This window comes from Stegostoma tigrinum, chromosome 31, assembly GCF_030684315.1.
Source record: "Stegostoma tigrinum isolate sSteTig4 chromosome 31, sSteTig4.hap1, whole genome shotgun sequence".
Lineage (NCBI taxonomy): Eukaryota > Metazoa > Chordata > Chondrichthyes > Orectolobiformes > Stegostomatidae > Stegostoma > Stegostoma tigrinum.
In genome coordinates, this window is record NC_081384.1 from 32,563,508 (window position 1) to 32,579,024 (window position 15,517).

At 42.2% G+C, this 15,517-nt stretch overlaps 1 protein-coding gene across 5 annotated transcripts in view; it reads right to left on the bottom strand.

Annotated features, from left to right (window-relative positions):
* Window positions 1-410: 410 nt before the first annotated feature.
* LOC125466446 (myosin light chain kinase, smooth muscle-like) overlaps window positions 411-15,517 on the bottom strand; it is a 94,596-nt gene continuing 79,489 nt past the window's right edge. For all 5 annotated transcript variants that reach the window (XM_048560965.2, XM_048560964.2, XM_048560963.2 and 2 more), the window contains 5 exons: window positions 13,823-13,975; window positions 9,737-9,857; window positions 6,190-6,286; window positions 4,323-4,460; window positions 411-3,381 (listed from right to left, as the gene is read on the bottom strand). In XM_048560965.2, coding sequence (XP_048416922.2) covers window positions 3,155-3,381; window positions 4,323-4,460; window positions 6,190-6,286; window positions 9,737-9,857; window positions 13,823-13,975 — 736 coding nt within the window. In that variant the 3' untranslated portion in view covers window positions 411-3,154. The remainder of the gene's footprint in view (window positions 3,382-4,322; window positions 4,461-6,189; window positions 6,287-9,736; window positions 9,858-13,822; window positions 13,976-15,517) is intronic.

Below are 15,517 nucleotides of genomic sequence, written 5' to 3' on the forward strand. Positions count from 1 at the left end.
CAGGGATTACTGAGGCCCCCCAATAGCTGTGCAATACAAACTGAACTATTTTGAAAAAAAAACACTATCTGACATACCTCAGCCATTGACCTGTTTTGATCACAGCGCTGACTTCAATTGGAATATCATACTGATTAGCCCAAGCTGTAATTACGGAGACTGTTTTCAGTTATGTTACCTTATGCTTTTCTGAAAATAATAGCAGTCAAATTTGAACAACAGTTTGATATTTTACACAATTATCATCAACTGAAGTCCCAGTGAGGCGAATGAATCAATGATAATCCAAGCTCATTAATTCTCTGCTTAATGACTCGATCAGTGAATTAGGTGACAGCAATCTTAACATGGAACCCAGGAATATAATTCATTCTAAATCAAGAATTGCACACATTTTTAAAAAGGCTGAATATTTAATTGAGGAATACAGTTAAATGTTTACATGTAATCCACTGAATTGAATAATCGATTATCTCAAGCATCTTAAAAATGTTGGACATCTTACATATAAACCAACTATACTTCACAGGGTTCATCCCCAAAGTATATTCCCACGAGCTTTCATTAATCCTTCAGATCCCTCAAAAGGGGATACCAACCCCAGCCTCTTACAAATGTTTCTCAAATTCGAAGTGGCAACAGATAGCTTCAATCAGAAGACATTTGTGACATTTTCCTCCATGCACTCAAGGAGGTAGTGAAGCTCATTTTGTATAATGTGTCGAGGTTTAAACAGTGGTTCAGAGAGCTTGCAACCCAAATTCCTGCCAGGTAATCCTTGACAGTGAAATCATTACATTGCAACAATACCCTGCAGCTTCAAAGTCCCATTTGATTAAATTTATCTTTGTACCAATTATATCAACATTCCTCATTTTAGGGAGATTGTGGTTATCAGTTAACTTTAGGCATACCAGCCAAAAAGGTGAAGAAAGTCCATTGACCTCAACCTTGTTCCAAAACATCACTTTTGTGATGAATATGGAGTAAAATGTGATGTTGCCCACAGTCATTTAGTGAATGAATCTGTCTCATGGAAAGTAACAAAGTTGTTCCAGAGTGACCTTATGCCTGGACCCTGCAGTTGACATGAAACAAAATAGCAAATATTCACCTTGCAATTTTAAAATGTTGGTACAAAATTTTAAGCAAAAAAACAGCTCCAAGCAAGTTAAGTATGTGGGCAAAATGTGTTATGTCCTGCACAAGATTTAATACTTTATAGGTCTGTTAAAATGTTTAAAGTAACACATTTTATATTCAACAGAATGTCCATTGGATAATGAAGATTCACACTGGATTAGAAAGTAAGCAGCTTTCCTAACTGGAGAGCAAAGGGTAGTACAGTTAAAGGTCATTATTTGTCTGATGCAATAAAATTTAAAAACGTCAGGAGTTTAATACAAGTTTCAATGTCTAAAATTTGACAAAATCCATTTTATAATGCTCAGATATTAATGAGGGCAGTCATACAATGTTGACTCGACAATTAGTGGATATTAAGTGCTATCATATTTACATTTTCTGAAATGTTTATACGAGGCGTCTTTACGTATTAGAAACAGGATTTCTAATTAACAAGTGCAGAAACCCTTCACTGTGAAACACCACTTCATATTCACATAAGTGACCTAAAAGCAAGAATTTTATTGACACGAGACTTAATAAGTGATTTAGTTACATTAAAAGCATAGCTTTTATCACTAAGGTGTCTTATTTCAAAAGAGAAAAAGATAACAGATGAATTGCAAATTTTTTTTGGGGGGGATATGTTTGCAAGGAAGATCACATGAACAGGTTTGCAGGAACACAAACTAACAGATGTGAAATTAAAGAGAGAGAGTGAGTATGAGACCAGAGAATGTTGGCATTGTATGGATAGTACCGAAGATCCAGAGAGATTGCGATATGCAGCTATCAAGGAAAGGATAGATCTGCAACGACATAAACAGGTTTCTTTGAAAGAAAAAGAACACGAAGAATAACCGCTTATCTTCAGTTGCTTATTGACAATCTTTACCCCAAAGTATGCTCCAGTCTACTTGTCAATACTTCAGCATGTGTTGGTGTTGATGTGAACGGATTTCAAGCCCAAGTTAAAGTTGTTCACAACAGATAATTCTCTGGGGTGGTGCAACAATCAGAATCAAGCTCACAGCATTTGGTACTGGCTAAACGGAGATGAAGATAATCAATGTGGGCTGAATGTTTAGGCACTTCCTTGTGGCAAAACAAGAATTATTTGCAAAAAAACTATCAAGTAAGATTTCCCAGTAAATTTATCTGTTTCTTCCCGAGGCTGAAATATTCCCTTGCAATGTGTTGTCCAGAGTTGGGGCACAGAACACCCACTAAAGATAACCACCAACAAACTACCTGTGGGCACTGTTTCATTTCTCTGGGATCTGGCTCCAAGCTTCTCAGCTCACCTTGAATTATTTTAAAAACAATGTTCACTGGGGCTTAATCATGGTTCAATCCACTCAGAATCACATTAAATTTTCACAAATAAAAAAGTTAAAAAATTCAGTTGGAAATGCTAATCCTCACATTTTCAAATGAGAGATTGCTGTGCTTAGCAATCCTCAAACACATACAGTTAGATCACTAACGCATTGTTTCTGTTATACTGTCTTATGCAGCAACACCTACAACTTTTCTGTGAAACTACTAGAAGTGTAACTGCAAACATTTAAATCAAACTGCTTTTCATTCTGCAAATCAAATGCAACACGCCTCTTGTTGATCAATTGGCCCTAAAAGGAGAAAGGCAAGTATAATGGTTTATTGTCTCTATACCTTGACTATAAATGGGCTCTACGCTCCAGATTAGAGACACCTTAGTAATTAGTCTTCATTGCAGTGACTAGTAACTGAAGAGGACGGACTGAGGGACCAAACCATGAGGAGTATAAACCTCAATACCTTGACTACTTGCATAATTATGCAGTGTGAACGTGCAGGATTTTCAGCATTTCAGTGTCTTCCCAAAAATATTCAGAACTCTCTCCTTGATCAGAAATTCCAACTAATAGAATTTGAGCACTCATCTCCACTCACAGAGCAAGATTCATCAACAAATTTGCTTGACGTCTCTATTTCCATCACAATATTGGAGGTTAGGGTCCAGGGAGCAAACAGACTGGATCAACACTCAACTGCATTGGGTCACATCTAGTGAGTAAACAGTCAGTGTGGCTGAAGAGGTCTCCTCCCCCAGTGCATTCATCGCCTTGCATGTATAATACCCTGAGTCCACCTGAGTGACATTCATAATTATTAGTGAGCAGCTCCCATCCTCTTGGTAGTCGATCTGGAAGTGTGAAGACTCTGTGATTGGATCCTCATTTTTATACCAAATCACTTCAGGGTCAGGGTAACCTGTGTCAGTGGAACAAAAAAAAAATACAGGTTGACAACAGAATTCAAAAAGGAATCTATTTTTCCCAGGTCAAGTGTAAAAGGATAGTGCTTTAGTTTCAGAGATCATTGAAGTATGCCAGTTAAGCACTCTGTATATAAATGGCTCTGCTCCCCGTCACTCATCATTTGTAAAGCTAGAGCAGAGTATTGAATGGAATGATACATTTCTGGTGTAAGTGTTATCGTGTTATGTATGTTATATTATTCAGTAATTAAGGGGTTACAATTTCAAGATTGTCAGCAAGAGAGAGTTAGGAGTGAGATGAGAAGAAACTTTTACTCAGTTGTTAGGATTTGGAATGTGCTGCCTGGGAGAGTGGTGGAGGCAGATTCCATGGGAGGTTGAAGGAGAGAGTTGGATATATATTTGAAAGTGATGAATTTAAGAGGGCAAAAGGAGACAGAGCTAGAGAATGGGACTAGCTAGGTAGCTCTTTCAGAAGCTGGTACAGAAATGATGGATTGAATGGCCTCCTTCTGTACTGTAAAATTCTATGATTCTACAATTGCATGTTGCAGCCCAAGATGACAGTCATTTGCTTTTGCATAGCACTTTGTTTCAGAACCATTTGAAAATGCTTCGCAACGAATTTCTCTCGAAGTGAGGTGATTAATGCCCCACAAACAACAGTTGGAGTTTAGTATTTGATGTAGGTTGTGGGGAATAAACGTGATCATTTCAGAGAATTTCTTGGTGCTCATCTGTTATTATCATGGGCTGGGAACTTGGAGCAACAGGAATGATAGCAAACTTCAAAGCAAGTATATTTCCCCTTTAAAATCACCAAGCTACCTGTGCAAAGTATTGAAATGATGCTTAACCTCCTCACTAATGAGCAAGGTCAAGCTAATGGCTTGGTCTCTAATTATTGTTGACCAACACTCCCAATGTTGCTCACCTTCAATGTGACACTGCAGACAGGATGCACTGCCTTCCAGTTCCTCCAAGTCCGTCAAACCTTTACTGAAAAATGGTTTCCTCTGAATTTGCTCATCCAGGGAGGAGAGCACCTCCTGTTGGTGAGTTGGGCTCAATACTGGGAAAGGAGAACAATAAAGAACATGATTGTACAGTGGATATCAACAACAACAGCCAAGAACTCCAGTCTATCCCTTTAAAGTTGATTTTCCACCCCCACTCACATTCTGTTCATGATATACAAACACCGTTTGCTGCTTTCCCATCCTCATTGCCCTGGGGAGGTGATGTTGGTGAGCTGCCTTATTGTACCACTGCAGTCCTTGTGGTGTGCATACTCCCTCAATGCCAGCAAGGTCATCCCTGTACAGGAGAGGTAGACAGACTGATGGAGTTGCATTGGAAAACAGAGTTCTTGAGAGAGAGAGAGAGAGAGAGAGAGAGAGAGAGAGAGAGAGAGCGCAAGTGAAAAACAGCTGGAAGAGAGGTGATAGGAACAGGCCGTCAGGCTGTGTTGAATGAAACTCGCTGGGATTGAGGCCCACAGGAAGTGTCCAGGAGCCAGACCCACGTGTCACGTTGGGGGAAGGAACAAATCTCAGGAGTACCTCAAAAAAATTATATACAAGGCCATATTCATACAAGTGTAATGGTTTGTATTATCTGAATGACCAAATGAGTAATTGAATGACAAAACAGTGTCAGCCTAAGCATGGAATTTACCAGTTTTAAAACCTCCCTGCCGCTCCTCCCAACCGACCTCATTCCATGACCAACCCTCTCACCCCATCTCCTTGACCTAACAACCTGTCCAACTTCTCTCCCACCTATCCTATTTCACTGACCCATCCCCACCAATCACCTTGCACCATCCCACATACCTTTTCCAGCCCCACCCCTCTCTACTTTTAGTTGCTTTCCCTTCCCCCTCCCCATTTCTGAAGGGTCCCGACCCTAAATGTCAGCTTTCCTGCTCCTCTGATGCTCCTGGCCTGTGTTCCTCCAGCTCCACACAGTGTTATCTCAGACCTTTGTCCTCAGGCACTGGTTGTAATGTATATCGTACTGAAGCCTGACTTTTTTAAAATCATCTTTATAAATGGTGGCATAAAGTACAGAAGAAAGTTATTTTTTGCTGAACATAAAACACTAAACATGGCTTCAAATTCTGGACACCAGAAGGATAGGAAGGCTTTATAGAAGAGTTTAGAAATTAGGAGACCAGCTCCAAGGCTGAACAATTACTCAGCCACTGACGTTGTTTCCCCTTACAGCCAAGGTAGTGAGGAGATATGATGGAGATGTGTAAAAAAAATTAAGTGTTTATATAGAATAAACAAACACTTTACAGGGGCTGAAGTGCAAAAGAAAACAAACAAAAAAGAAAGATGGCCCAGGTTAAACTTAATTTGTGTTGATTGCCAGAAGAACCATTAGGGGAAATGAGAGGGGGAAAGAAAACACCTTTACACCAAAGATAATGGGAACTGCAGATGCTGGAGAATCCGAGATAACAAAGTGTGGGGCTGGATGAACACAGCAGGCCAAGCAGCATCTTAGGAGCACAAAAGCTGACGTTTTGGACCTAGACCCTTCATCAGAAAAAGCTTTTTCTGATGAAGGGTCTCGGCCCGAAACGTCAGCTTTTGTGCTCCTAAGATGCTACTTGGCCTGCTGTGTTCATTCCGCTCCACACTTTGTTATCTTTACACCAAAGACTAGGATTTGGAATGTACTCTCTCCTGATACCGAGTGCCATCCAGATGGATCTGCTGATCTTCAGTGGAACTATGGTTGTGTAGGAAAAAGTAACTGCTCTTTCCGAGAAGAGGAGCTCAATGGCTTACCATTTTTGTCTTGAGAAGTGGGTGCAGATTCTGCATTGTCTGGTTTGTTCAATGGCAAGGCTAGTCTCTTGAGGGCAAGAAGTGCCTTCCCAGCTTTCTAAAATTTAAAACAAAATAATTTTAGACACTTTCTCTACAAGAAAGTTTTTTAAAAAATCACTACAGGAGCACAAGCAGATCCAATTTGAAATAAAACAGAACCAGAAAATCTCAGTACAGCAAGTGAGCACTTGCCTTTTTGTGCTTGTGTGAGCTTGATAGAACGACCCAGTTGCTCTCACTGCCCTACTTTGTCCAAACCCTCCAATTTTTGTCCTTTTTAATGGTCATTCAATATCTTTGAAATTTACCATTAAATCCACTCCATTGTCTTTTTGGCAGTGCCTTCCTGTTCTTAGCCAAGAAAACACATTTTTCTCCTCCTCTTGCACTTTTGCTAAATATCTTAAACCTGTCGTCATGTTTAATTATCAACTGTCCTGCCTGGGTAGAAAGCTTTTCTATGCATTTTGATCAATACCCAGCATAGAGTGATTAATTGTGTGATCAAATTTTAATTCAAACAGTACATAAGTAGGGTCGATTAAATAGAACCAAGTAGATATCATATATTTAGTATGGCAAAAAGCGTTCTTGGAGTCAGAGATATACAGAAATAGATCCTTTGGTCGAACTCATCCATGCCAACCTATCCTAAATTAATCTAGTCCCATTTGCTAGCATTTGGATTTTATCCCTCTAAACCCTTCCTATTCATCTACCCAACCAGATACTTTTTAAAATGTTGCAATTGTACCTGCTTCTACCACACCCTATTGCAGCTCATTTCACATGTGCACCACCTTCTGCATGAAAAAGCTGCCCCATAGATTCCTTTTAAATCTTTCCCCTCTCACTGTAAAGCAATACCATCTAGTTTTGTACTCTCTCCTCCTTCCCTCCGTCCTGTTAGAAAACCACCTTGTTTATTTACCTTATCCATACCCCTCATGATTTTATAAAACTTCCACAGGGTCACCCCTCAGCCTCCAGCACTACAGGGAAAACAGCTGTAGCTTATTCAGCCTCTCCCTATAACTCAAACCCTCCAGCCACGGCAACATTCTTATAAATCTTTTCTGAACCCTTTTCAAGTCTCACAACATCCTTCCTACAACAGGGAGACCAGAATTGCACACAGAATTCTAGAAGTGACTTAACCAGTGTCCTGTACAGCTGCAACATGACATCCAAACTCCTATACTCAATGCACAACCAATAAAGGCAAGCGTACCAAATGCCTTCATCACTATCCTGTCTACCTGTGATTCCACTTTCAAGGAACTATGAACCTTCACTCCAAGGTCTGTTTGTTCAGCAACTGATGAAAGGTACCACATGTCAAGCTACTCAAGGTAAGAGAGTCCATGATGATGGAACTAGTGCATTAGCATGGATACAGGATTGACTAATTAAATGGAAGATGGAAAATTGGGAGGAAGGGGATACTTTCAGGATGGCAACCTGTAAGTAACAGTGCCACATCAGTACTGCAACCACAGTTATTTACAATAGATTTCATGATTTGGATGAATGGACTACCACCAAGTTTGCAGATGACACAAAAATAGGTGGGAAGGGGAGGGTAACAGAGCCTACAGAGATATAAAAGGCAGGTTAAGTGAATGGGCAAAAAACTTGGCAGATAGAACATATTGTGAGAAAGTGTGAAGTTATATACGTTGGCAGGAAGATTAGAAGAGATGAATATTAGTTAAATAGGAAAAGACCGCAGAAAGCTGCAGCACAGAGGCATTTGGAGAGCCTCATGCATGAATGTCGAGAAATTACTGAAGTTCAGCGGGTAATGAGGAAGGCAAATGGGCTGACAGCCTTTATTTCAACAGAAAAGGAGCACAATTAAATACAAAGTCTTTGCTAAAGACTATACAAGGCAAAATAAAACTACAACCTAGAATTCTGAGAACACTTTTGGTTACCTTATGTAAGAAATACTCCTGTTGGAGACAGAGCGGAAAAAGGTCACTAGGTCATTTCCAGGTTATGGAGGGTTTGTCTAATGTTGAGAGAGTGGGTCGGTCTTGTACTCAGTCAAGTTTAGAAAAAAGGGAGAAGACACTTCAGAGGCTTGACAGGTAGAAGTTGAAATGTTTCCCTTGGAATGTGTGTCTCGAACCAGAAGCAATCACACAGAGTACCCACATAACCTGTTCATTATATGTGTATGCTACCACATGAATAAAATCCCTAACCTACCTCCTTACTTCAGGTTTTTTATTAGAACATAGAACAATACAGCACAGAACAGGCCCTTCAGCCCACAATGTTGTGCCGACCATTGATCCTCATGTATGACCCTCAAATTTCTGTGACCATATACATGTCCAGCAGTCTCTTAAATGACCCCAATGACCTTGCTTCCACAACTGCTGCTGGCAACGCATTCCATGCTCTCACAACTCTCTGCGTAAAGAACATGCCTCTGACATCCCCTCTATACTTTCCACCAACCAGCTTAAAACTATGACCCCTCGTGCTAGCCATTTCTGCCCTGGGAAATAGTCTCTGGCTATCAACTCTATCTATGCCTCTCATTATCTTGTATACCTCAATTAGGTCCCCTCTCCTCCTCCTTTTCTCCAATGAAAAGAGACCGAGCTCAGTCAACCTCTCTTCATAAGATAAGCCCTCCAGTCCAGGCAGCATCCTGGTAAACCTCCTCTGAACCCTCTCCAAAGCATCCACATCTTTCCTATAATAGGGCGCCCAGAACTGGACGCAGTATTCCAAGTGCGGTCTAACCAAAGTTTTATAGAGCTGCAACAAGATCTCACGACTCTTAAACTCAATCCCCCTGTTAATGAAAGCCAAAACACCATATGCTTTCTTAACAACCCTGTCCACTTGGGTGGCCATTTTAAGGGATCTATGTATCTGCACACCAAGATCCCTCTGTTCCTCCACGCTGCCAAGAATCCTATCCTTAATCCTGTACTCAGCTTTCAAATTCGACCTTCCAAAATGCATCACCTCACATTTATTAAAACCTTGTATTTTCTTTCTTTTCAGTCCTTCAGAGTTTGCAGTTTATCTTCATCAGTTTAGTGAAAACTTAAATTGGTCATATTAAAATCTCTTGCAAAGAAAGACTCAGCTGCTAACTGCTTTCCCAGAACTTAAGTTTCAGATTCCGACCGTAGGTCTCCATTTTGTTCCATCGTTATTACTATTTAGCATTTGATGACAACACAGGAACAGGCAACTCGACAGCAACTTTATAAGTCACGCTTACGTTCAGAACCAACCTCCTCCCAGGTTATTCTGCATCATGCCCTCCCCCTCATGGGTGTGCAAGTTCAATGCCCTCACTATTCAAGTTCTTTCTGAACCTCTTCTCATTTATTATTGATGATTGTAGACTCTACTTCTGGTTTATACAACAAGTGAGTGGAGTTGACAGGCCAGGGAATACCTCATTGAAATATAGTGAGCCTTCAAACAATGAGGAGAAGCCAAACAATCTTGACTTGACTGGCGCAGTCCTTACCTTCCATTTCTGCTTGGCTAGGAACCGTTTCATTCTCTCTTTTGACAGCGTCTTAGCAACTCCCTGCTCTGTGCTTTGTAGCCACGGATGGTTGAGGCAGTCCTCACAGGTTAACCGTCTCCTAAATGCAGGCAAAAACAAAGTAAGCCTATAAAAAATACCTTTAACCATAAATGATGTGGCACTGAATAGGTTTCAGCTATTTACTGCCAACATTAATGAGGATCTGACTGTGATCCATCCCAGTTCACTGACTATACAGAATGAAGATGGCATGTAAACAATGTATAGGACAGAGGGCCTTGCACAGGTTAAGCGAGCAGGGACATTATATTCCAGCTGCTACATGTAGAAAGGTAAAGTTATCCAAAATGGTAGGAAAACTAAAAAAAAAGCACAAGTTTTTTTGTTTAATAATGAGGAGATGACAGTGTCAGTATCAAAAGGTGGCTACTATCCCATCTATCAATCAAACTCAGAGATAGTAAGAACTGCCAATGCTGGAGTCAGAGATAACAGTGCGAAACTGGAGGAACACAGCAGGTCAGGCAGAGGAGCAGGAAAGCTGACCCTTCTTCAGGAGTCTTCCTGCTTCTCTGATGCTGCTTAGCCTGCTGTGTTCCTCCAGCTCCACACTGTTATCCCATGCATCATATGCAGTTAACGTAGAGGTGCAGCAGGCAGTTGCAACAATTTTCTGCAGCGCTTCATAAGGTGGTCAGACAAAATATGATACAGACACAGATAGGAAGGTGTTGAGGAAGGTAATTAGAGGCTATGAGAGCCAGCTTCAATAGATCAAAGTGACCAGGGAACTCTAGTGTTAAGGACTTGTGGCCAAGGCGATCGAAGGCAATCATGGAGTGATTAAGATCAGGCTGGTCATGAGGCAAGAACTGGACAAGTGCAAATATCTCAGAAGGCTGTGTGGTCAAAGGAGACTATAAAGACCATGGAGGGATTTGAAAACCAACAAAGGAGAATTTTACAATGGAAGCTCTGCTTGGCAGAGTGCCAATGCAGGTCAGTGTACAGGGGTGAAAGTTGAAGCAATTTTTGATAGGAGTTGAGACATGGTAACCAAGATGTAGACGATGGTAAATCTATGGAGACTAACCAGGAATGGGCCAAATGGGAGCGATGGCATTAAAAAACAAAAAAGTTTCAGTAGCAAATGAGCCAAGACAAGGGTTGATTTGGACACCATGCGGGAGTAGACACCTTTATTGATGGCAGAGATGTATGGTTGGATGCTTTTCTCAGGGTCAAATATGACACCAAGGTTGGCAACCCCACCTGATTCAGCATTGGGCACTTTGCAGACAGGAGAATGGAGGTCATGGGGGGCTAGATGAATCTGGGGCAAGGATCCAATTGATTTTTCACAATATGCACAAGGAAGACATTTCTGCTCATCCAGGACTTGGCAAGCAATGCAGTCGGATCACTTAAAAAGGCAGTGAAGGAGGTTAGAAAGGACCAGATGGTGTTAAAATGCACATGGAAACAGAGCTAGTTGAGATGACACCAAGACGCAGCAGGCGAAGAGAAATAGGAAAGGGACAAGTAGAGATCCTTGAAGGATACCAGAGGAAGCGGTGTGACAGGAGAAGCTACTGAAGGTAACTTTCCAGCTAGGACCAGAGTTCAAAACAGAACCCGTTGAATTTCCAGCAGCCAGGGACTGCAGTGGAGGAGTTGTAAAACGATAGTGTGGCAAAGGCTACAAACAGGACAAGACGGCTGAGGGCAATAAAAACAAAGTTGCTGGAAAAGCTCAGCAGGTCTGGCAGCATCTGTGAAGTTCTGAGGAAGGGTCACTAGACCTGAAACGTTAACTGTTTTTTCCTTCACAGACGCTGCCAGACCTGCTGAGCTTTTCCAGCAACTTTGTTTTTGTTCCTGATTTACAGCATCCGCAGTTCTTTTGGTTTTTATTTATGATTGAGGGTGACTTCCTCAATGTGACACAGTCATATCGAATATCATTTGCAAGATTTTAAAAAACTTATTTTGGGATGGTGGCTGCGGATACTGTAAATCAGGAACAAAAAACAGAAATTGCTGAAAAAGATCAGGCGTGGCAGTATCTGAGCGCGCACGCGAGAGAGAGAGAGAGCAGTTGGATAGACAAAGGAGTTGATAACTATCTGCTGAGAGGGTGAATAGTTGTGAATGGGGACTCTTAGTGGCTAATAGGGGCTGTGTAATGGCAGACTATATGGTAACAAGGCCTGGTGTGTAGTAAGGGGGCTGGGACATGGGAGTTTAGGCCCTAGCATTAGTGAACTCGATACAGAGTCTGGAGAGATGCAGGGTCCCCAAATGGAAAATGAGGTGTTGTGCTTCCAGCATGCGTTGGGCTTTGCTGGAACACTGCAGCAAGCCTGAGACAGAGACGGTGGTCAGGGAACGGGGTAGCTCAGGGTCTTTTTTGCGAGCAGAATGTAGATGTTCTGCAAAGCAGTCATGCTTCATTTCCCTAGTGTAGAGGAGACCACATTGTGAGCAGCAGATGCAGTAGACTAGATTCTGTGAAGTGCGGGTGAAGTATTGCTTCATCTAGAAGGTATGTTTGGGCCCTTGGATACTGGGGAGAGGGGAGGTAAATGGGCAGGCATTGCACCTTTGTCGGTTACAGGGGAAGGAGCTGTGGGGGTGAAATTATTTTTAGTTTGTTCTCTTCCTCAAAAAAAGAGAGAGAGAGAGAGAGAGAGAGAGAGCACGAAGTTGTCTTTGGGTTAAGTGCAATTAAGGTTCACTAGGACTGATTTCTGGAGCAAGGCGATTGTCCAAACTAGGCCAACATTCCTGAAACAGGCCCTCTTTAAAACGTAAAGTTCTTAAGGGGGTTAGAACCGGGAGGCTGGAGAGTTCATAGTGGGAGCATTGTCTCGGAATACAGCAATAATTACAATTTAATCACAGACTGCAGAGAAAGTTCTTTACACAGAGGATTGAGAATCTGTGAAGTTGTCCATCTACCCAGAAAGTTCTGGATGCTCAGCCAATATGTGTAGATTTTCTAGTCAATGTATTTGGCGACGTTATTACACATTGCTGGAGCAGGTGGGACTTGAACATGGGCCTCCTGGCTCAGGAGGTAGGTACGCTACCACTTCGCCACAGGAACCCGAGTCGATGAGTATATTCAACACAGTTAATTGATTTTTGAAATTGTTGGGGGAAATCAAGGAACATGCTGGTACTCTAGGAGGCTGCAGTCAAGTGTAAAGGCAAACCACAGTCTTGCTCAATGACACAGCAGGCCTGACAGCAGCTCAAGCTCCCATTTCCTATGTCCATATGATGAACATTAAATCATAAAAAATTTACACATCAATTGGATCTGAGGCTCTTGACATAGTGCTATAAACACAAATACTGCAGTCTAAACCGTTTGGTGTTTCTTTGAAACACCATAATACAGTACTCCTCTCTTCAAAGCCAGAACAGAACTTGAAGTAGTGACTTGATTTGGGCTCAATTCTGGAATTAGGAGACATGGATCCAACTTTAGGAATATCCCAAATCAGCTTAGAGATCAGTGGAGCAATTTCAGTTCACAGTGGAAGCTGGTAAATCTAAAATCAGACTCTGTGGGGACATCTCCTTTAATCACTCTCCCTTATGTTAAGAGGGAGCTTAAGTAACACCTACACGTAGCCATTCCAGCTGTTTGCCCATTTTTTTTTTGAGGAAGAGAACAAACTAAAAATAATTTCACCCCCACGGCTCCTTCCCCTGTAACCGAAGGTACAACACCTGCTCATTTACCTCCTCCCTCCCCAATATCCAAGGGCCCAAACATAGCTTCCAGGTGAAGCAACACTGCAACTGCACTTCCCAGAATCTAGTCACCGCATTCGCTGCTCACAATGGTGGTCTCCTCTACACTAGAATTTTACCAATGCTTTCCAAAATTAAAATGTCCAATGACTAATCTGCAAACAGCCATTCATTAAGTAAAAGAATTTGAAGGAGAGGAGGTAGAAGTTAAAAGGAAAAAATGTAATTTCCTTGAAATAGGACTTGAAAAGTCGAAAAAACTTTAGTTGAGTTAGAAAGGATCAACAGTTTCTTTACCTCATGTTCTTCTGTAGCAAAGAGCTGATGAAATTCTTTGCATTTTCAGAGATTTCAGCAAATGCTTCCTCATCAAACTCCCAAGAAACAGCGGTGACATTGGTCAGGGTCTCTGTGTCAGAGTCCCCTTGAAACGGAGACAATCCACTCAACCTGCAACGGTCCATGAATTAGATTCAAAATTAGGATATTCCAGAGCACTGTACACCCAATGTAGCACTTGTGACAGGCAATTACTTTTTAATGTAAAAACAGAAACAGAAACAGAACCAGACCATTCTTACAAATATTGTGGTTACAAAAGGCAGGTCAAAGGCTGGGAATTCTGTAGTGAGCACTCCATCATGACTCCATGCTTTTGGATAATCTTCAAAAGACTATTTTCAAGTTGGGCAGCATGGCAGCTCAGCAGTTAGCACCGCTGCCTCAGTGCCAGGGATCCAGGTTTGATTCCACCCTCAGGAGGATTGTCCGTGGAATTTGCAGATTCTCCCCATGTCTATGTGGGGTACCACCAGGTGCTCTGGTTTTCTCTCAGTCCAAAGATGTGCTGGTCAGATGGCTCACTTCCACATTGTGGGGATTGCAAGAGGTCATCACACATGGGCAACAGGGACCCAAGTTCCATTCCACCCTCCAGCAACTGTGTGTTGAGTTCGCACATTCCCCCCCGTGTCTGTGTGGGTTTCCTCTGGGTGCTCCAGTTTGTTCCCACAGTCCAGGGATGTGCAGGCTAGGTGGATTGGCCATGCTAAATTGCCCGTAGTGTTCAGGGATGCCCAGATTGGCGGGGGGGAGTGGGGGGGAAATGGGGTCATCATGGTGCATGCTCTAAGGGTCTGTTTCTGCACTGTAGGGATTCTAGGAAAAGCTAGTGAATAATGTGCTTTAGTAGCCTGGAAAAGACAGGAGTTTAACTCAAACAACACTTGAGAAGTTCATCAGCATCCAGGGCAAAAAAGTGAAGCAGACTGTTGATCAGTGCCACCTTCACTGCCTCAAATTAACTTCTCCCTTTACCACCAGCTTTCAGTGGCTGCCAAATATGTATTATCAACAAAAAGGTGCCCAGCAATGTGCCAAGACTTGTTCCATCAGCACTTCCCAAAGCCAAGACCTCCACCTGGAAGGACAAAGGCAGCTGCCACATAGGGACACCATCACTCCACCATGCTCTGCAACGACAACCCCCTACCCACTGCCACCCACACGTCTCCTGCGGCTGCTGGGTCACAAAGCTCTGGGTTCAAATCCCATTCCTGAGCTGCAGCATATTAAAAAGTGAAAGCTGGTCCTCCAACACATCACATAAGCCAATTACTTGGTCTCATTATCACATGACAGCAAATTCCCATAAACAGCAATGTTTCTTAAATGAGTGACAACTCCAAACAAGTAATGAACTGGCTGTAAAGCACTTTCAGACGTTGGTGCTTTTCAAGACCAACCATCTAAGCTCAATGTCTCTCCCTTCAGCTAGGTGCCCTTTTCTAAATGCAGGGCCAGTGGATCTTACACATCCTTAGAGGGCAGTTGGCATGGCATTTTAACATTGTGTTTCAAACACAATCTCTAACAATGCAGCACTCCCCTCAGCACCCCAACCAGTGCCAGTTTAAGTCAATGTGCTGGAGTGGGATTTGACCCTGAGCCAGTATTTTGAGTGACAGCGAGAGCACTACCCACTGCCAACAC